At 40.9% G+C, this 21,819-nt stretch overlaps 1 protein-coding gene across 1 annotated transcript in view; it reads right to left on the reverse strand.

Moving 5' to 3' along the window:
* The window catches only part of PKHD1 (PKHD1 ciliary IPT domain containing fibrocystin/polyductin), a 386,375-nt gene that overhangs the window by 296,681 nt on the left and 67,875 nt on the right, over positions 1-21,819 (reverse strand). The window contains exons 34-35 of the mRNA XM_081141333.1: positions 20,277-20,496; positions 14,761-14,911 (exon numbers count right to left, since the gene is read on the reverse strand). Coding sequence (XP_080997459.1) covers positions 14,761-14,911; positions 20,277-20,496 — 371 coding nt within the window. The remainder of the gene's footprint in view (positions 1-14,760; positions 14,912-20,276; positions 20,497-21,819) is intronic.

The raw sequence follows: 21,819 nt of genomic DNA on the forward strand, positions 1-21,819 counted from the left end.
AGGCGGTTTCTAATGAAGCCATATGACGAATCCACCAGGGATTCCTGCCTCAGAGATCTCAAAGCGCCTTTAAAAAAAACTTTTAAAGACCTTCTTGCCTCAACTCTGAGAGAAAGTTGATCATAGTCAAGCCTGTATTATAGGTAGGAAAACTCGCTCAACCAGACCGGAGGAGCAGATTTCCTCTGGATTTATAAAATCCTAGACTGAGAAGAAACCTTCAGGGGTGACCCAGGGAGAATGTGAGAGTGGGGCTTCTCCCTTAAAATAATCCAATCCAAACTGTCCAAAGTGGTCCACAGGGAGCCCGTGGGTATTACATGGAAGGAAAATGAATAAATAAGATTCTTATGACCGGAGAAGTTTGGGAAAGGCTGAGTTCAGCAGAGGAAAAGAACTTGGAGACGTGAACGTGTTACTGGACGGCGTGACTCCCAGAGTGGAACCGAGGCTGCAGCATTTCCCAAACTTATTTGACGACAGACCTTTATTTTCCATTGGGACATTCTGCTAATCGTCTACAGAACTCACAATGGAAAATGCTAATTTAGTCCACTTTCTCATTGCAGATCAGGAAACTGATTTTTCTGAGGACTTGCCTATCATCACACTCATGATTGCCTAATCAATTCCGAGCCTGGGTGACAGGACCCAGATCAGCCACTCTCGGACCACTATGTCACACTCCCTCTCCCTGCAGCCCACCAGGAATCCGAAACACCAGGGAGAACCACCTGTGCTCTCTGTCTCCAAGTCATCTGGTGCTTCTCCATATTATGCACTCCTATCCTCAGTCCTCTCAGCTGCAGGTTGAAGAAACGTCATTTCCTTATGCTCTTGCATCAGCACTGACTTTCATCCACTTGGATCTGAGCCCCAAGAAAACAGCAGCTACACGTGTTAGGACCAACTGGTGTCAGGCCACACTTGAGCCAGACTAGTATTTTGACTCTGATATGAGCTCTAAGGGATATTTCATAAGACAAAGTGGTAGCTATGAAATTTATAAAGCCTCTAAAGCTCTACATTTCATCCTGGGTTAAATCCACACTTCTTAGTTTGATGCTCAAGACCACTCAGGTTCTCTAACCTTTGTTTCCAGTTTCCAGTTACTCCATTCCCCATTATTTCCTTTCATTCGTACACTCCAGCCAAATATAATTACTTACCTATAAACCATGTTTTCCCACCTCTGGGACTCTAATACTCATCTCTTCACTAGTGTACCTTTGCTCCTTACCTCCCTTATCTTTATAATCCTCATAAATTCAGACCCAGACAAAATGCCACAATCTCCAGGAAATTCTCAGGTGATGATTTTTCCATCTAGGAGATTTCTTGGCCTTCCCTGATTTTCCACAGTCAACTACAAATACCTTTATTACATTTTGCTTAGAGTACAGTTATTGGGTTTTTACACTGTTCTTTATTGAACAGCTCATTCCACAAAACAAGAGTTGTATCTTATTTATCTGTAAAATTAACGCAACACTTTCAAAGTTGAACACATCATTTTATCCAGTTCCTTCATAGCTTTACAGTCTTCTGTCATCTCTCAAAGTAACCATCTGAAAATCCCATATAGGGACTAATATAATGCCTAGTGCCCTGTGAGGGATCTGTAAATAATATTTGAGAAGGATTGAAGGATAATAATTTCATTTTCTTGGTGCAGGAGCATCATGCCCTTTCTGCTGGTCACATTGCTCCCTTCTTTCAATGTCTTCATAAAGTCATCAGATAGTGTCCTTCAAACTCAAATTCATCTGTTCCAGGCAGCAATAGAACAAAATATATTTGCTTCTGCTTGGCTGTGCATACTTTTCCCCTCTGGGAAGGGAAAGAAGTTAAATGGCAATGCTCTCGGGTAACTGGTACTACAGCTATAAGTCAAACAGTCGAGGTCCTTGCTTTTGACATTAATTCATAGAGGGGCCTTGGTCAGTTGGCTCTGTCTACCCCACGCCATAAAAATAGATATTCATCACACAGGGATGCTGGGAGGTTTAATTAATATTTGTAAAGTGTTTGGGAAGATCTATTATGAGAAACGAGCACTATAACAGACCATTTATTTCCCTAGATTGCTCTTTTTCCTTATTATTAGAGGACGGTGGTCTTGCATATAACTGAATGATGAACCATTCCCGTACAACTATAGTCATTTTGAATCAGGAAGACGCACATCACACAAAAAACACATAACTGATTTTGAGGTCCTGCAGGCTACTGAAGGTATGTGTGTTTTATGTAGTCATTATGGTTTCTCGCCTGATATTTGTTTGTTAAAAGCAAATGCTCTACTGAATTCTAAGGAAGTTTACCAAATCCTTTGTTTCCTTTTCACTTAGTCAACTTCCTTATACAGAAAATGTGCTTTATTTTTACTGCTGTCAAATTTCATGCATTGGCAATGACTCTCCTGTCTTAATTTATCAAAAAGAACTAGTGACAAGGAACAGAGGAGAGGCCTTAGTTTATAGCCATAAAGAGGAAAGTGAGGCCATGCCATTGTGGTCAAGTACTGGCTGACCCCCAATGTCTACTCTCCAGCTTTCCTTCATCAACAGCCTGAAGACTTCATTCAAGCATCACAACTCTCATATTCTTAGCCAGGTATTGGGGGTATGACTAGCTCTATTCTAAGGTTCAAAGTGGACACTAATTGGCCCAAAACAACCAGCAAAATGTATCACCCTGTGCATAGTAGGGCAGTGTGGTCAAGGAACTCAGTTTGGACCAATGAGTCATGAGGAGACATTTCTTGGGGGCTTCTGGGAAAGAAACTTCCTACTTTCAAGACCATACCCATAAAAGACCTTTCATTCTCATGCAGTGTAAATAGGGGAACAAGTAGCCTAGAGGGTATTGGCCATGGCTAAAGCAGCCTTAGGTTGCATCTGACCCTATGGAAGGAAGGGCAGAGACATGGAAAGAGCTCCCTCATTCATTAGTGAGCACTGAGCTGCTGAATCAAGCCATGGCTATGACTCCTGAGCTTTCTCACTCTGTGAGTCTCTATCATTTAAGTTATTTTGAATTGTGTTCTTTCCCTTGTGATTGAGGGATTTTCATAACAAAAATTTTTAATATTTTATTTTATTTATTTTTAAATCTTTATTGATTTCAGAGAGAGGAAAGGAGAGGGAGAGAGAGAGAGAGAAACATCAGTGAGAGTTGATTGGTTGCCTCCTGCATGCCCCCTGCTGGGGATCCAGCTTGAAACTTGGGCATGTGCCCTGATTGGGAATCGAACCACAATCTCCTGGATCATAGGTCAATGCTCATCCGCTGAAGCACGTCAGCCAGGCCATAACAAAATTTAAAAATTTTAAATTTTTTTAAATGCATGAAAAATATCAAGAAATAGATTATACAGAGCTATGGATACAGATACAGACTATAAGTATAAATATATGATCCAACTGAACAAATTTTCCTTATGCATATGTTCCAAGGTGACTTTTAGAAGAAAATAAACAGAGTTAGCATGGGCAGAAATGCCAGAAATAGTCATGTCTCCCCACAAACTCCCACAGTATGCAACAACACTGCAAAAGAAGGCGATTTAATTTCTCAACACTAGAAAATTCCAAAGGATCTACAGGGCATAAGGACTGTGAGAGAGGATGGAAGCACACTACCAGTGAAAGTGGAGAGAAATGGGAACCCAGAGTTTAAAATGAGGCTGATTTTACTCCCCCTAAATTCCATTAGTCCATAACTTCTGCCTAACAGTCCCATCGCATAGTCCAGCTTGTCATAGCTGCCACCAAAAACATAAAGAGGTCATGATTCCAGGTGGGGTAGAATTCTTCCATCAACACTTTGCCAGTGGCCTACCATCAGTTAACTTTAGCCAAGAACAACAAGGGGCCAGAAGAGATCTTTTCTAACCATCCTAACGGTAGGTAGTCAAAGTAATCTAGGAAGACCACAGAAAGACAATAACAGAATGAGCCAGCAAGCAGAGTAGGTAGGCATATGTAGCCTCCCTTGATCTGCCCAATGTTACTAGTTCAGTCCCCTCAAAGCTATAATTAACCAATAGGGAAAGAAGCAAGAATTCCAAAAATTGTGCAGAAAAGCCTATGCCTGAGACAACCATTTTATAGACTCAATAATAAGCTAACATCAGTCCACCCACACAAATGATAATGCCATAAAGAGACTCTCCATCTCTAAGAGCGTTTATCAAAAACCAATTCAACACTCTCTTTTTTTATGTTTTTATTAACTCGATTGGGGTGACATTGGTTAATAGGATTATAAAGGTTTCCTTTCCAGTGTGGATTTCTATGTCAACACTCTCTTAATTCTACCCAACACCTCTGTTTCTCTCCTTTTCATTCCTTCTCTTCTCCTCTAAAACAACCCCCCCAAGGAAAGAGAGTTCTTTCTCGCTGAGCTGAAAATTCAATTTGATGAAGTCAGTTTCCATAATTCTATCAATGTTTGAACAACCACACCCTCCTTCCTCCCGAATGAGATGTTCTTTTTTACTCACTTTTACCCAAATTTCTTCACCCTCAGGGCTCCAGCCTCTACTGCAGCTATGTAGTCAAGGCTCCCAGGCTTCTCTCACAAAGATGTACATTTTACAGGCAATACTGTGGCTCTTTGAAGAGAGCACAGACTTCAGCCTAGTGGAACTAACAGCAAGGACCTTGGACAGGAAGATGATTGGCTGAGCAAACAAGATTTAAAAGAGGACACCACTGGGGAGAAAACCCAAGTTTTCCCAAATTAACTGAATTGCCTGTTGTATTTCAAGATGGAGATGGTTCTTTGCTGTTTCAAATAGAAATGCTATATGTATTAGACTCAAAAAAATGTTTAACATGTCTAGTAAGAAACCATATATCCAAACACTTATGAAACTCATACTGCTCCTTCTCCCAGCACAAATACAACCACACCATTACCACCACCACCACCACACCACACACACACACACACACACACACACACACACAGTAGAACTACATCTAATTTCTGAGCCCATTTAACAACTATCTGAGACCCTTTATGCCTGGGAAGGGAGCCTACTCAAAGTAAGGTGCTTTTAATTCTCCATCAGGTATTGGGGAGGTTATTTACTATAATGTCTCTGGGAAATGAGCTAATGGACCTCTGAAAAGCAAGTTTTTCTCTCACATAAAGAATTAAATATATTGGTAATGAACATACTCATATACACAGTTTCCACATTCCATTGCTAAAGATTTTCACAAAATCCTTCCATGTCACTGATAAACTGAGACATGAGATTACACAATTTAGTTGTCCAAAGTCACCGAGGAGTCAAAAAGCAAACTAACCTGAACATTTCTGGTTCTTCATTCACCAAGAATCACTGTTCTTAAAGCATCCAAAGAACCCTACTATGGTTCCACCACCCAAAGCAATCTCATAGCACTCATGCTTATCTGGGGGCTAGCTAAAGTCTCATATTTGGAAAGGATCAGAACAAATCTGATCATTACATCCCAACAATCAGACCGAAAATGCACCCACGTATTTCTGCATAGTATTAGCTTTCATTGAAGAAATTCCAAATAGCCTAGCCATAGTAACTAGATTGGTTGAGTGTTGCCCTGTGTACTGAAAAGTTGCCAGATTGATGCCTGATCAGAGCACATACCTGGGTTGCAGGTTTGGTCCCTGGTCAGGGCAAGTATGGAAGGCAACCAATCCATGTCCTCAGGTGAGCATTTTAAAAAAAAAAAAAATCCACACAGTATTTATTTAGACCAGGATGGCTTCAATTTACAAAGCTGTACTTTTGAAGGAAATAATCATGTCATGTCCCAATGGGGCTGCCCTCTGCCTCTCATTAATAGAGTTGTTCTCACAGGGCTAATACAGCTCACTGTTTTCTACTAGAACAGAAACTGTTATTTTAAGTTAAAAAATAAAATCAGTTTACATGAGATGACTCAAACTCATCGATGAGTTTGAGTAATAATTACTCAGAGTAATCAGCATAATAATTACTCTGATTTTATAACAATGAGAAGTAATAAGGACATTTTTTTGGCCAAAACATGACAAAGAGTCTGAATCCATACCCTCATTTGCTGTTCACATACCTTGGTATAAGAGGATCAGGCTGATATCATGGACTCATTTAATACAGAGTCCCTGAGAAACAGAGAGGCATAATTAATTTGTGCAGCTGAATTTAAGCCTGCATTCAGGCTAAGTATTGCCCGAATTTCCCTTTTAAAGGGAGAGAAGTGGTCGTCTTAGGTTCAAAAATGGCAAAGTCTCTTTACACAGCAGGTTCTGGTTATGATGACACAAAATAAAACAATGCCATCAATTTTACATCTGAACTTTGCATAACTTTGCAGAGCACTTACATATTTATTATCTTTCTTCATTGCATAATCCCTAAGTTAGAGAATAAATAGGAGAATCAGCCTCAAATCCAGGTTTATCCCAGAGCACCAGCTCTTAGCTACTCTGTCATAAAGCCTTTGTTGAACTTTTGGGTTCCTACAACCATTCACTTTTATTTGTATTGTCTTCCTCTTGCCCAAAGTGGGGAGTCAAGTAGCACTAACCGTAATCAACTGAAAGTTTAAGTGACTTGCAGCACACTGGACGTCACACAGGGTCATTGCTAGAACTGGAAGCCAGGCCCCAGGAATCCTGTTCGCCATGTATCCTATGTGTGTCTGCTACCTGCCTAATTACCCTAAGGAGGTAAAGTCCCTTTCAGATATGAAATCACCTGACTCCTCGGCTCCCCCTTGCCCTCACAGTAGGTTACTGATATACTTTAGGAGCCTCAATTCACACAGAAAATGCAGGCACAGGGACTCAGTAAGTTTCCTGGAGGCCAAGGGGTAATGGCTGAGTTCCTATGTCATAGGTCCCTGGCCTGCCAACCAGCTCAACCCTGCTTTCAACGGCACCTCCTCCACAGGCACACAACCCTGGAGATTCACACTGAACAAAAAAGGTGGTTTAAAGGGAAGGGAAGGAATGGAAAAGGGAAGAGAAGAGAAGAAAGGGGGGAAAGGAGAAAAAAAAAAAAAAAGGAAGGAAAGGAGAAGAAAGTGAAAAAGTGATTTTAGATTTCAGTAATCAGAGGAACAAAATCAATTAGAGAATGGAAAGTAGTTTCAAATTAGCCTCTAACTAGCTATACACATTATAAAGACAATGTGAAATTCTTCACATCGCTGTACTGCACCAATTTTCTAGGAGAATCTCCTTAAACAAAAAGCAGGGATTAAACTAAGCAGTGTGGTTTTGCTTTTGGTAAGTCATTCAGGCACTGGAGAGCCAAAGTGAATTTGAAAATATAAGTATTTCTAAAATAAATGGTGATGATTTAAGCAGCATTGTCTGAAAGTTATTTTGTAGTCATAGGAGAAGGAATGGGGTGAGAGACCTGTGGAGTCTCCCTCTTGCCGAATCAGGTAACACACTGGTAGACCACAGCTTTAATCGAAGCACCTTTAATTTAAGAAACCACCCCTTGCCCTGAAGATAGTCAGCATGAGTCCGAGGAGGGGCTGCCCAACCACAATTCTGACTGCATCCTTTCTTTCTCTTCCGACTGTGATCTATACCAGCTGCCTGCATTTACTTGCCACTCAATTCTTAACCCCATAACATCTGGTTTTTCTCCTAATACTGTCCTGCAGCCTAAATATCACCAAGAACCTCCTGATAGCAGCCCCATTTGCGATGGCTCATCACACCTTCCTTCCATCTCTTTCCTCCCCTGGGTTCCAGAATACTGCACCAAGTTTTCAGACTTTTAGCAGTAGAATCCTTCCTTCAAACAAGATCTTGCCTAGAACTCCTCTTGATTACCATAGCTTTATAGTGAAACTTGACATCAGTCCACAAAATTTGTTCTTTTTCAGGGTAGTTTTAGCTGCATTTCAATATTTCATTGATTTTCCATATTTTTTAATTAGCCTGGAAAATTTTACCAAAGACAAACAAATAAAGCTGTTGTTTTTAAAAAAAAAAAAAAAATGCATTGACTCTAAATATTAATGTAGACGTGGCATCCTAACTGGCAAAACTGACACCTTAACATTATTGACAACTCCAGTAGTGGATCTCTTGATGTTTCCTCTGATTTGGATTCATTCAGCTTCTTAGATCTGTGGACTTGTAGTTTTCATCATATTTGGAATAATTTTGGCCATTTTCTGTTAGATATTTTTCTATTTCTCCTACCTCTACCCCGTCTTTCATACCTCCTACCTACGTGAGCAGCCCTGAACTCCACCCAGTGGGGCTGCTGCTCTCGGCTTGGACTCTCTTTCCCTGTGCTTGTTTGGAACAGTGCTCCCCGACAGAGAGCCATTCTCCTGTATGCTTCCCTTCTTTCAAGGATAACAGCATTGTGCTATCTGTTACCTAATGTCTGAAATATGTTTTGACTAGTTTTATAGTTATGTACGGAAAGAGGGTAAGCCTAAAACTCATTACCCTCTCATGGCCAAAACCAAAAGTCTGTTCATTCACATTTAAGAGCAATGTAGTAAAAATCTAAGTGGACCATCTAAGTGGGACTTCATGAGGCTTACAAATGTCAAAATTTGTGAGTCTATTCTGGTTTAATTTCTCCATAAAAGTACCTTCCAGTCTCCTTCTGAAGAATAGATCTTGAGTTGCCAAGATTCTGGAGTTGAGCAGAGGGAAAATTTTTTATTTTTTTTTCATCCAAGGATATTTTTTCCACTGATTTTTTTTTTTTTTTTTTTTTTTTTTTCTCGAGAGTGGAAGCAAGGGAGAGGAGAGAGAAACACCGATGTGGTAAAGATGCATCAATTGGTTGCCTCCCGCTCCCATCCAGACCGGGCCGGGAATCAAACCTGAAACCGAGGCACATGTCCTTGACTAGGAATCGAACCTGAGACCCTTCGGTCCATGAGCCGATACTCTTACCAGTGAGCCAAACTGGCCAGGGCCAGAGGAAAAGTTTTAATGAGGATGGGAATTGGGGGAAAGCCGATCACTCTTTAAAGAGTAAGCAGATATTTACAGATATTTACATTCATCCTCCTGATTTCAAGTGTATTCGTCACTCCTTTCTCCTCTGTGCTTGCTTCCAGGCACCTAATCGATATCTCACTAATTCAATTTGTATAGAAATTGTGTCTCTGCTTCTTTGGAGGGAGGGGTAGGAATAGATGACTGATTGGGGAAACCAAAAATAGTGTCCTGGAGATCTAGCTGCTCTTCACAGAGGAATTCAAATGACCCCCTCCTTTTAGTACCCTGCCTGATATGCATGTCCTGGTACCTAAACTTCTCTAAATCCAAAGCTTTTCTAGGACTCTGAGGAGCAAATGTCTTGCTATTTTATCTCAATTTTTCTTCGCAGGAGCTTAATTTTGATTTTCGTCCACCCCATTCATTCATTTGGCACTCTCCCATTTACTTTCCATTCACATGTTTGTGTTTGTATTACAAATGTCCCCTCATTTTACCAAAGATGGGTCTATAACCGTTTCATGTTCTTCTTTTATTAATACCTATGTGAAATAGAAGGTTGCTACCTCTATTTGGTTAAGAATCCATCCTTAGCTATACTAAGCATTACGGCCATATTTTCAACAATTCTTTCTTTGTTATTGCTGTTTTTGGGGTTCTTTGTTCATTACCACTTCTTGTGTCCCATTTCATCTTCATTCCTGGATTCACTTTACAGTTCTCCAGAGGACATCATTTTCCAGAGAGTTCTCAAGAGTGATAAACTTTCTGAATTTTTCCATCAATAGACAATTAGATAAAAAAGCTGTGGTACATATATACAATGAAATATTACTTGGCCATAAAAAAGAATAAAATCTTACTATTTTTGACAACATGGATGGACCTAGAAGGTACTATACTAAATGAAGTAAGTCAGACAGAAAATGACCAATATCATATGAGTTCATTTATATGTGGAATCTAAAAAAAAATAAACAAGACAGAAACCAACTCATACAGAGAACAATTGATGGTTGCCAGCTAGTAGGGGGGCTAGAGGACTGGGTGTCTAATACCTAGTAGGTATAATCAATGTCTTCTGAAGAAAAGAAAAATGGCATGTCTTAAACAAAAAGATGGCCATGATGCATTCATTCATTTATAAATCCATTCACTCAGTCTTTTTAATTGAGATCTGCTGTGTACTGGACATTGTTCTAAGCATTGAGAAAGAGTAAGCGTTTCTCTTTTCAAGGAGCTTATGTGGTGGAGCACCATTAGGCTTTATAAAAAACACAAGATGAAAAGCAATATAAATAACACAATAACATCTTTGTGTGCAAATGGATGTGTGTACACCTGTGTGTGTGTGCGTGTGTGTGTGTGTGTATCCTTTCAGATACGATTTCCAGAGTGTGGAATTGGAGAATCAATACATGAGAAAGCTTGTTTTAACTGCTTTTATTCATTTGTGTATTATTGATCATTAGCACAGTTAATTCAGGCTCTGTTCTAGGCACTTGGGATACACCAATGAACAAAGCAGGCAAACATTTCTGCCTTCCTGGAGATCATGTTTAATCAAGCAAAGGCAGACACTAAACAATAAACATAACAAATTAGGACCTTATGTAGTGTATTAGCAGGCACTAAGGGTTATGGGAAAATAGAGCAGAGCAGGGGAAATTGCAAGTATGATCTATGGAATGAAAAGCACTGGGTTGCAACTTTTAATAGGGTAGTAAGTGTAGACTTTATTGAGGAAGTAACATTTCAGCAAAAACTTAAGGTGAGAATTATTTGTAAAAGGAGGAGAAAGAGGATTCTAAGCAGAAGGAACAACAAATGCCACGGTTTCATTGTGGGAGCAAGCCTGGCATGTTCCAGAATCAGCAAGCAGGCAGTAGGCCTGGAACAGAACACGAAAAGGAGGCAGAGTGAGGGGTAGAGCTGGAGAGGAATTGGAGGAGGGTAGTTGATACAGAGACTGGCCCTTTTGATCAGTATAAGGATTGGCTTTTATTGTGAGAGAATTTGGGAGCCACTGGAAATTTTTTGAGAAGAGTGAAATTGTCTGACATATCTTGAGTGGATCATTGGGCTTCCTTATAGTATACTGAAGGGAGGCAAGGGTGGCAGCGGGGATTCTGATGGTGTGAGCCTTGTAATAATCAATAAAAAGTGGTGGCGGTGGTGGCAGCAGCCGACTTGCCACAAAGTGGTTAGATTAAAGTCACAGCCTACAGAATCTCCTGATGCATGTGATGTGGGATTTGGAAGATCAGGGATGCCTGCATTTATGGCCTGAGCAACTGAAAAGATACAGCTGCCATCGACTCAGATCAAGACTGGTGGGGGTGCAGGGAGAAGCAGTGGAAATCAGGAGATCAATTTAGAATCTGTTGGATCAGAGATGTAATTTCAACATCTAAGTGAAGATACCAGCAGGACATGAGGTTCAGGAATCTGAAGGGTCAGGAGAGCTCTGGGCTGAGAATTATAATTTGGGAGTTATGAGCATGAAGATATTATTTTCAAAACTTGAAAAGTCAGCACATAGTTTTCTTACCTACACATCTAATTTTTCATATCTTTGAACACTTTGTCTAACACAGTTGCCAGGTGTTAACTGTTTTGTGTGTCCCCTCTTCCCCATTCCCTCTGCCACCTCCCTAGTTCAATTACCCCTTGCCTGATTGAGATGTTGCTGCCTCCCTTGGGTTTCCCAAGGCATCCCCATCCAGGCACCAGATCCATGTGATTCAAGCACACTTGTGATCATGCAGTGGCTCCTCAAGGATGACTTGTCACCCAATGAATCAAAGGACCAAACACTTAACCTGCCATCAGAATCCTGTCCCAGCCTACGTTCCCAAACCTGCAACTCACACATCCCTTCACATACACCATGTTCTTTGCACTATTCCTATGGGCTCTTGCACCAGTGTCTTGTCCATACTGGTTCCTCTATCAGAAACCCCTTTCCTCTACACCCCTGGAATGCCTGGGCGCCGCTCACCTTCATAACATGATACAGCCATCTGCTTCAGTAGAATTCAGTGACTGCCCTGCCTGAAGATGACCTTTCCCACCTCTGACCCCCCACTTTCAGGTAGGGAGAAGAGCATGGCATGGGCAACATTTCCCAAAGTGGGGGCAGCAGAACAGATACAAGCCCCAGGAGAGATTCTTGGGATAAAGAGTTCCACGGACAAATTTGGGTAATGCTCCACATCACAGCCCTGTCTTAGAAATTCACATTATGTGGTCACATACTGAATGTTCTCAAAAGTCCTTTGGTGAAAAAATATATAACTTTGTTTAACGCAGCTCTCACAGATGTATTTGATTTGGAACCCTTTTATCACAAAATACTTACATCCCATGAAACCACTATTCCAAGGTTCTCACATAATACTTGGAGCTGGATACCTGAATTCTAGTTTCCATTAAGCACCTGTCAGTGCTGGTTTTCCCCAGGCCCAGGTCAGGCCCAGGCCCAGATTAGGCAACTGTGTACCCTAACACAGGTGATATGTCCACAGGCCCAAGCAGAAAAAGCAGATACCCTAGATCTATAGGGTAACAAGACATCCCAGGACTAGCGTCTCTAGCCTAGAAGGTTTTTACAGACATGTCCCTCTGGTTCCTAAAGATTAAATGGCTTATTTCCCCCACAATGCTTATGACCACATGGGTTATGATGCTAAATTACTAGCTGTGACCTTTTTCAGGCCATGTTTCCGTATGGGCCTCAGTTAACTCATCTCTCCAATGAGTGGCCTGGTCCAGATGGCATCCAACATTCCATCCAACCATGAAGTCCTTCTTTGAAGCGTATCTGCTTGCATACATGGCCTCTCTTCCTACTATCCCGTAAAGGTGGGGTCTCTTTCCACATTATTTTTTATCTCCTTCAGAGCAAGGCATGGGACCTTAAACATGGTTAGAACTCAATAAATGCATACTGCATAAATACGTAAAGATGACTGAGGTGATTAAGGCTCAAAAAATTCAAAGTTAGTCTTTGAGGAAATGAGAAATTAGCTAAAATCTAAGAAGTGAAGTGATCTGGGTAAAACAGCAAGCATGGCAGAGAAACAATTCTGTATCATTTCCTAGAACTGCTTCTAGCAAACTAGCACTGCCAATAATGGCTATGGTCAGACATTTAAATTGTGTTCAGTGCAATTCTCAGTGGCCCCTGTGTTAGAATCCTCACACCAACCCTATTAAGGTGGGTCCTATTCTTACCCCACTTTACAGATGAGAAAACTGAAGCACAGAGGGGTTAAGTAAGTAACTTACCCGAAGTCCTTCAGATAACAAGTGATATATTCAAACCCCAGCAGTCTCATTCCAAAGCCCACACTTAACTGCCGTTCAACTGCCTCTTCCCCCCTTTCGCCAGCATTTGCTGATGTGAGCACCCCAACAATACAAGGCTAGAACCAGGAGGAAACTGGGACCCCACGAGGCTGAGAGCTGGCTCAGTGTTCCACAGCCCATCCTCTTTCCAGAACACAACCCTGACCCAGCAGCCCCTCTCACTCCAATCAACCTTTGAGCCATCCCTGACAGCCGCCTGCCGAGAAAGGGGCACAGGGGTGAAGTGGAGGCTGCGATTGGGGGACTATCGTGCTGGAGATGAAGAATTAAAATCAGCAACGAATTGAAAGGAAGAGGTGTACTGGGGGTGGGGGCACAGGAAGTAGTGACAGCCCTGTGCACCCTGCAAGGAAGGTAAAGGGGCACGAGAAACCCAGGAAGGTGACCAAATGGACAGAGAGACTCCAGAGAGATGTGAAGGTAGACAGGAGTCGTTTAGAACAGACAGAAAAATTATTTGTAATTGCATACTTTTTCAGCACCAGTCCAAAAGCTATAGGAAAACATGCCTTCCGAACTCAAGAAGTATAGGTTGGAATTTGGAAGGTCTAACTGAAGCAACTTTCATAAGAGAATCTGGTATAATATGTGGCACATAATAGGCACTCAATAAATGTTTGTTCCAAATAAAAGAGACAAAAAGAGAAAAATATGGGAATTGCTTTCATAAAGAGAAAGGCACCTAAGGGAGTAGGTGCCCAAGAAATATTATTTTTTATATGTGTGCTGTGAGAAGCCTGGAGAGCTGTGAAAGATTATCGGATGTATTTCCAAAGAGCCCTTAGTTTCTGATTTCAATTCATGAAAATCCCTGGGGAGGCTGTGAGAATCCCTCACTGGGGACTTTTAAGAAAGCGTCTTAGAGAGCCACTTGAAGGGGGTGGTTTAGATGATTTCAAAAAGGGTAAACTGAGGCAGAGAGGACAGAGCAAATCACCCAGCAGAACTTTTCAGTTTTTAATTTTCATGTAATTTCCTCAGAAGCTGCTCTCCACAGAGCAGAGATGAACTGGATGGACCAGTCAACACTGCCATCTGACCAACTGCGGATGGCCGAGTAATTTGGAAACCTTCCAGAAGCACTTGGTTAAATTGTAGGCCATTTATTTCATGAAGAAATAAACGACAAAGTCCCTTTTAAACAAGCACGCAGAAAGCAGGACAAAAAGCTGAGATTATCTGTTCAAAATTTGCTTTAAAAGAGCCCAGGCAGCACTCATTTATTTTTGAGAAAATATATGATTAACTATAGTTAGCTATGAATTCAGATGTTGTGCATTAGAGCAGCTCCTCAAAGTTTGAGAGCATTTAATATTATATATCGCTGCCATTTGGACTAAATTGTTTTTTTAATGTACACAATATTACAAATTTAATTTGAGCTGTTTGAATCAGTCTGTAAAAGAGATTTGATTATACCTGAGTGTTCTGGCCCCGGCTTTTCCGTATCTCAGTAATCTTGGCGGTAATTGGCTGATTAGGCGTCTCACACTCCATCTTTGCCTCAGTTTCCATGGTAATGTTACAGGAGCTATTATAGATGAGAACTTCATCTCTTTCCACTTTAGGGCTGAAACGAGAGGGGAGGTTAAATGGGGTGTCATCAATCTTAATGAAATGCAATTATTTTTACTCTTATTAATCATTGCAAGCCATTAGCTTGTGGCAACTACAGGCCGCCATTTGTCAAATTTTGCAAATTTCTGTAATTTTGTTTCCATTATTTTATTGTTTATTTGTTTTCCCTTTATCTGCACACCCTGCAATGAAAATGCACATGGTAAGTATCTTTCACTGAGGCTTTTCTCTTTTCCAAACCTACCAGGAACATTAGTAAAAGCTTCTCCAAGCCCAACTTAACAAGCAATGTGCAAACAATGCTTCCAGTTCCAAAAATGGAAGCAAATGTTAGGGAGTTGTTTTTTCTTGTTTTTTCTTTTCCCCTTCCCTCTTCCTGCTCTTACTCACACTTAGTGTTGGGGGAGTGAATTGCCTGAATCCCCCCGGGGCAGATGGAGAAATTGGAAAACCCACACAACTGGCTAACTGGTCCCTAATTCCAACTGTGAAAAAATGAGCTCATTTAGGCTTTCAATTCCCTCTCCCCAGCTGATGGCAATGAGGCTCTGTTGCTAGCAGTGGAACATTAACTTAGTAAATTAATTAAACTTACTTAACAGCCCAGACTAAGGAGATTCGATATATGTGCCAGTTATACTACCAGCCACTTGCTTTAAAAGTCCTCTTGCTTTAAGGAGAGAAACCAGACTACATTTAAAATGAAAAATAGCATTACAGAAAGTCTAAAAATATGCACTCTAAGGGAGATGAGAGCATGGATATTGCAGAATATTGTCCCCAACAGGTGTGATATTTATTCAACAATAATCCTGACTTTAGGCATTGTTACAACTAACTCAAAGATTATTAATGCATGATATTTTAAACTTTTCAACAATTTCATATGTATGATCTCATTTCAGCAAGTAAAGTATGTAGAGGTGTAAAAATATGTAACCCAAAATATCAGGGGATTTGCATACAGTCAAATTTTTGCATAAAAGTCAAAATCAGAAATTTGCAGCTCTGAGATTAGAGCCCACGTGTCCTGTCTCCTAGAGCAGTGTTCTCAGGTTTTGAAATGCTGTCAGCCACAAAGATGACAGATCGTATGGAAAGACCAGGAATAGCAGTAGAAAGGGCAAAAGGTCGCTGCTTGAGAAACTAAATCATGTCGAACTAGAGCATCTTTTTTCAAATCGATGTCAAAATGGTTGCTCACACAATTTGCTAACTACCACGTCTATTAATCTACTTAACCTCCTTTTCTTTCTGCTAACATTCCCAGCTTTGTATCCCCACAAGACATGACTTCCACACCCACTCTCCGCTCGCCTACTGCAGATTGTCAGTATTTTAACATCGTGGGGCCCAGAGCTGAATGCACATGGTTTGTGCTGACCACTGGGACTGTGGTCTCCCTTCATCTGAGTCCTCCGTCTCTTGGCACCTAACACTATATTGGTTTGGTAGCACCCGGGCCTAAATTAAGACAGTGCTAAACTCAAAGTCTCAGAGCTGCAACTGCCTGAGGATTTCACCAGGCTGTACTGGTTCACCTGATTTTCTGAGAAACATTAGCATGCAGGGGTTAAGCTTGGAAGCAGTCCAGCCACATTTGAATCCCCAAGCAAATACTTACCATCTATATGACACTGTGAAGACCAGATCCTCTAAGCTTTGGTTTCCATGTGTATAAAATGGAGTTACTAATTACTGAGTGCCTATTTCATAAAAGTGTTGATAGAATGGAGCAAAATGACACCTACAGAATGATTTCACAGAATCTGGCTTACGTTTAATGTCAGATAAGTCTGCTCTTACTATAGTTGGTGGTGGTAGTGGTGTTGGTGGCAGTCTTGTTAAAATGTAAATGTGTGAATTTACATTCATTATTGTTACATGTCATCTCCTTTATTTGGACCCATTGCTCAAATATGTTTTGAATCTGGAGCCTATAATGTAGGTACAAATCCATTTATCTGAGCCATCACCCAGGGTTAGACAAAGCCACAGGATAAACACAGCATTTGCTCCTGGAGTATCGGTTGTACTCAAAGAATCAGAGAGAAAAAGCAAGGTGATTTAACTTTTAAATTAAAATGTAGTGATATTTAGATGAATATGGAAATAGGATAGAACAGAATGCAAAATTCAGATGGACAATTCAAATAAAACACCTAACTCCAAACCAACTGGATGCTTGTGTCCAGCCACGTTGGGTTTATGGCTAGAACCTCTCCTTTGCTACTGGGGGTAGGGAAGGTATTTGGAACAGTTTGAGAAGAAATAAAGTTGATCTACCACACCATCACGTTCCTTGTGATTGATTCCCAGACAGCTACTTCCCTTTCTGAAGGTCACAAACCATCTGATGATTAATTCATTCTAGAAACTGGTCAGGGATAACACAGCTTAGTTGTCTAAATGTCCAGAATTCCCCTTTTTCTTTTTATAGGCAAATTAAAGAATATTTGCCCATGGCCTCTCTGTGTTGGGTGCCCTCCTCTCACATTCATTAGCAATCACATGAGCTAGGTTTTTGTACTCAGTATAGGAATGATCTGGGATACTGACATGAACTCCAGGAAAGGAGTGACCAACTTCTTTCACAACCTTTCTTGGACTTGGGCTCCTACCCTCCCAATGAGGTTTCTTCTGCCCTTCCTCGGCTCTTCGTCAGCACAGCTTAGAGTAAAATGGGGTAAGTCACTTCTCCCTACTTTCGTTCGCCTGTAGCTACGCACAGTCTTCCCTGATCATGTTCTTGCTCCAAGAGTTAAAACACTTTTCTGTTAGCTTAAACTTTTTTACAAGCTTTAGCTCATATTTCTTTTTGTATTTGTTCCTGATGATGTCACTAGAGATTTTTTTTCATTAAAATGCCATCATCAAAATTAGCAGAACCTATATATCAAAAATAGTTTAACATCTACAAAATTTCTGTTTTTTCATAGCTACTATTCCATATTTTCTTCCACAATAATCCTGTGAATTAAGTAGTACAATTGTACAGGTTTAAATATAAATATAAATATGTGTATATAGAGAGATCCATGGATATAGATTATATAGACATAAAGGCACACACACACACGCACACATATATTTATTGTGAGGGAAAATTTTTGGTCCAAATAATAGCCAAGAGAGTTCTAGAACCTAAGTTTCCTGATCACTAATCTATTCCTCTTTCAGTTAGTCTAATCAGATCCAAAAGTAAGCCAGTTATCCTCTTGTACATGCTCTCCAGGATAGGCGACAGAAACACTTATGTCATCCTGTCTTCCTCACTTAGCCTGAAATTGCTTCCTGTGGCTCCGAACCCTCACTGAGCCCACACAGTGCAGCCAAGGCTCTCGTCGCTGACGCTGGCAGCAGGACCTTGTGCTAAGCACTCCGTGAGTCAGAAGCCTTGGGTTCCGGTCCTGCCACCGCCCAGGCTTGTCTCTGTGACTTTGGAAAGATGCTTAATCTGTTCTTAGGATAGACTCTAAACTCCTCACCATGGCCTTCAAGGCCTTACACACCTCCTGGAGCCTATCTAGAGCCACTTTGCTTCCTCCTCACGGCACTGCCCTCTGGCCTCTGACAGGTCATAAACCTTGATGGGTCCTTTGCCTTTGCCACCCCCACTGTCTGACTCTCCATAATGACACCTACTTCTCCTCAGCTCAACATTCAAGGCACTTCTTCAGAGAAGCGTCCTCTGAGCAGTTTATAAAGTAGCCTCCATCGTCTGCCATCACTGCATTGTCCTTATCACAAGACGGGATCATCTCGTTTATTGTCTGGCTTCCTCCTGTACCGCTAAGGGCAGGGACTTTGCTGCCTTGCTCACCATGGAGTCACCAGCTGCTGACACAGTACCTAAAATGTAGTAGAAACTTGATAAAAGGGTGGCGGGATGGCTGAATGGATGGAAGGCAGGGCATAGTTTTTCATAAATGTTACATATTTCTAACTGCTTTCTTAAAATACAGTCCAAGAAGTGAAATTGCCGAGTCTCCAGATATGAAGAATTTTAAGGTTATTGGTGCATATTGTCCAAGAGACCTCTGCAGATCTAACTCTCCTTCTCATGGAAGCGAAGAGCAGTGCTGGCCCCCCTCACCCTCAACACTAAATATACACGTTGTTTGTTTAACTCAGAGGGCACACTTATTTTCATTCTTACTCAAGAAAACACACCCACTGTTGCTTGCTGCAATATCCAGAACTTTGAGCAGCACTTTCGAAACGATATTCATAGATAAGGGCATAACTTTTAATGGGGTCTGAGGTTCAGTAGCATTATCCACCTGCTAGGGTGGAGGAAAGACATAGAATAACTCCAAAGGGATCTAAGTCAAGTCCACCAATTCTGTGGAGCCAGGGACGGTGACATGTCCATGTTGGTGCCAAGCAGCAGTGAGCTCTAAAATCCAGTCGCACCTGAGTATAGCCTCCAGGACCCCATTTCCTATGTGACCAGAGTTCTTCAAGCCCTTCTAAAAAGCAACCAGCCAACTCCTTGACTAACCACAAACCTCCGGTGGCAAATTCATACTAAAACACAGACAGTCTCAGGACATGGAAAAGTCGGACTGCCATAAAAAGAACCGGTCATCTCTCTCATTCTGGGTAACTGGTCTTGTTTATTTTTACTTTTTTTAATGGGAAAATAGGCCTTCATTAACTAATTAGATGTAAGCACTCCATCCAGATAAGAAGTCGAGAAAGATGCAGGGCCACGCTCAGCAATGAAACATCACACTGCACAGGAAAGGAACTACCTGTGGAAATTAAGGCCGTCCAGAGTTACCAACATGGTCACACTTTTTTATTACATTTCTTTAAAGAATGTTTACCTGGTAAGTTGTGGTATGTGTTTATTTGTTTGTTTGTTAAGTTCAAAACATCCTAATAAACTATGGCTTCCAAATCCTAGATCTACAGTAATTCAGCCTGTGTATCCCCCTTGCTTTTGAATAAATATTGTACAATCTGCTGGATTTCTCTATGACATTTTTTCATATTTGTGAATCTGTTTGGAAAGAAAAGAAAAAGGAAAGGGGAAAAGAGCCTTCTGTTTTTCATAATGTCTAATCTTTTTCCCCATTGGCATTCACCAGATGTTGCTTTGGATCGGAAGATAAATATTAAAATCTAAGCAAGAACAAAGCAGGCTGTTTACTGGGCAGATTTTTCAGATGTTCCCTTGAACACTTGAAAAGACAGAAGATGCTTTGATATGCAGCCTGGCTGGAATCCACAATGGAACAGTTCCCCCAACAAGAGTGGAGGGGCCACATCCACCCAGCCTCCTGATGCCTCCATCAGCCCATCGGCCTTGCATCCGTGGGGAAGGTCAGGGAGGGAGGGCACAGGGTTACCTGATGAAGAGGCCTGAGAACGATGGAAAGACTGACTCTGTCCAGCAACCTGGTGCAAAGAGGCATTGGGGACTTTCTTCACAAATGTAAAGGTAAGGCCATGATCCGGGCAGTCTTTCTGTCCCCACAGTGACAGTCAAATCACAGCGCACATAGGTGCAGCTGGCCGCAGCACAGCTCTCCTCCTCGTGCTTCAGGTCACACAGGGAAGCCAAGGACCCTGCAAGAAATGGTCACCATTAGGTTAGGTAACAGCCAGGGAAAGACCTGAAGGCCTCACATTGTTACATCAATGAAGTTCATGTGTCGTCCTTTAACTAGCAGGAAAACAATCAGTTTGTTTTCCTAAAAAATGTATTATGTGTATATAGTAAATACAGAAGAATATCAGTAACGTCTTTTGTAAAGTATGAACCATCATAACAAGAAAACTTTATGTAACTCTCCCAGCCAACACAAAGTCTGAAAGAGTCGTGAGGCTCGAATCTGGATGCTCCTCCCCAAGTCCAAGCCCTTCCCCTCATTCTCAGAAACAACCCCTTGCATTTTAAAAACAGTTCTCACATGGCTTTTTATTCCTAAACAAAATATTGTTGAGTTTTAGTTGTTTTTGAAGTTTATAAAATAGATTATAGGACATAATAGTCCGGGACCTGATTTTTTTCACTCAGTATTATACTTCCAAGATTTATTTATATTTTCACATGCAAATGTTGTCCGCACATCTTCACTGCTGTTCAATACTGTCCTGTGTGAACATATAACAATATATTTTTCTTTCCTCTTACCAGTAGACTTTTGGGTATTTCCTAGTTTTTGCTACTACCAACACATACAAAATTTTCTCTGGAGCAAATGCCTTAAAACTGCTTGTTTATAGGGTAGGTACAAGTTCAGCTTTACAAGACAGAGCCATATTGTTTCCAAAGTGGTTGTGTCATGTTACGTTTCTACCAGCTATATTTTTGAGTTCCCATTACTCCACATAATTGTCAGCACTTGGCATTATCAGACTCTTATTTTGGCCAGTCCAGTGAGTGTACCTCATTGCAGCCTTAAATTGCATTTTCATCATTAATTGATCAAATAACTTTTTATGTGTTTAGTAATAACATGTTTTCTCTTCTATGAAATTCCTATTTCTGCCCTTTGCCCTTTTTTCTATTGAAATGTTTATCTTCTCTTATTGATTTATGTTCTTTATATATCCTGGGTACTAAACCTATGGAGGTTATATGGTTACTGATACCTTCTCCAGGTTTATAGCTAAAATTTTCATTCTAAGGGATCTCTTGATTAAAAGAAGTTCTTGATTTTCATATAATTATGACTATTACCTTTTGTAAAGAAGAAAAGCAATTATTTGGAGCCCTTTGACACAGGCCGTTCCTGGGTTATGCGACACATGGTAAAAACAAGGCAGACTGGCAACAACATTTAACAGGAAGATAAATCTCTATGTGAGATGGTTTTGGAGCAGCTCTGTCTGAAAGTCTGAATAAAATAAAAAAGAAATAAAAAATATTTTCCCTAGCTTTCTATC

The sequence above is a fragment of the Miniopterus schreibersii genome (assembly GCF_964146895.1).
Source record: "Miniopterus schreibersii genome assembly, chromosome: 6".
Classification (NCBI taxonomy): domain Eukaryota; kingdom Metazoa; phylum Chordata; class Mammalia; order Chiroptera; family Miniopteridae; genus Miniopterus; species Miniopterus schreibersii.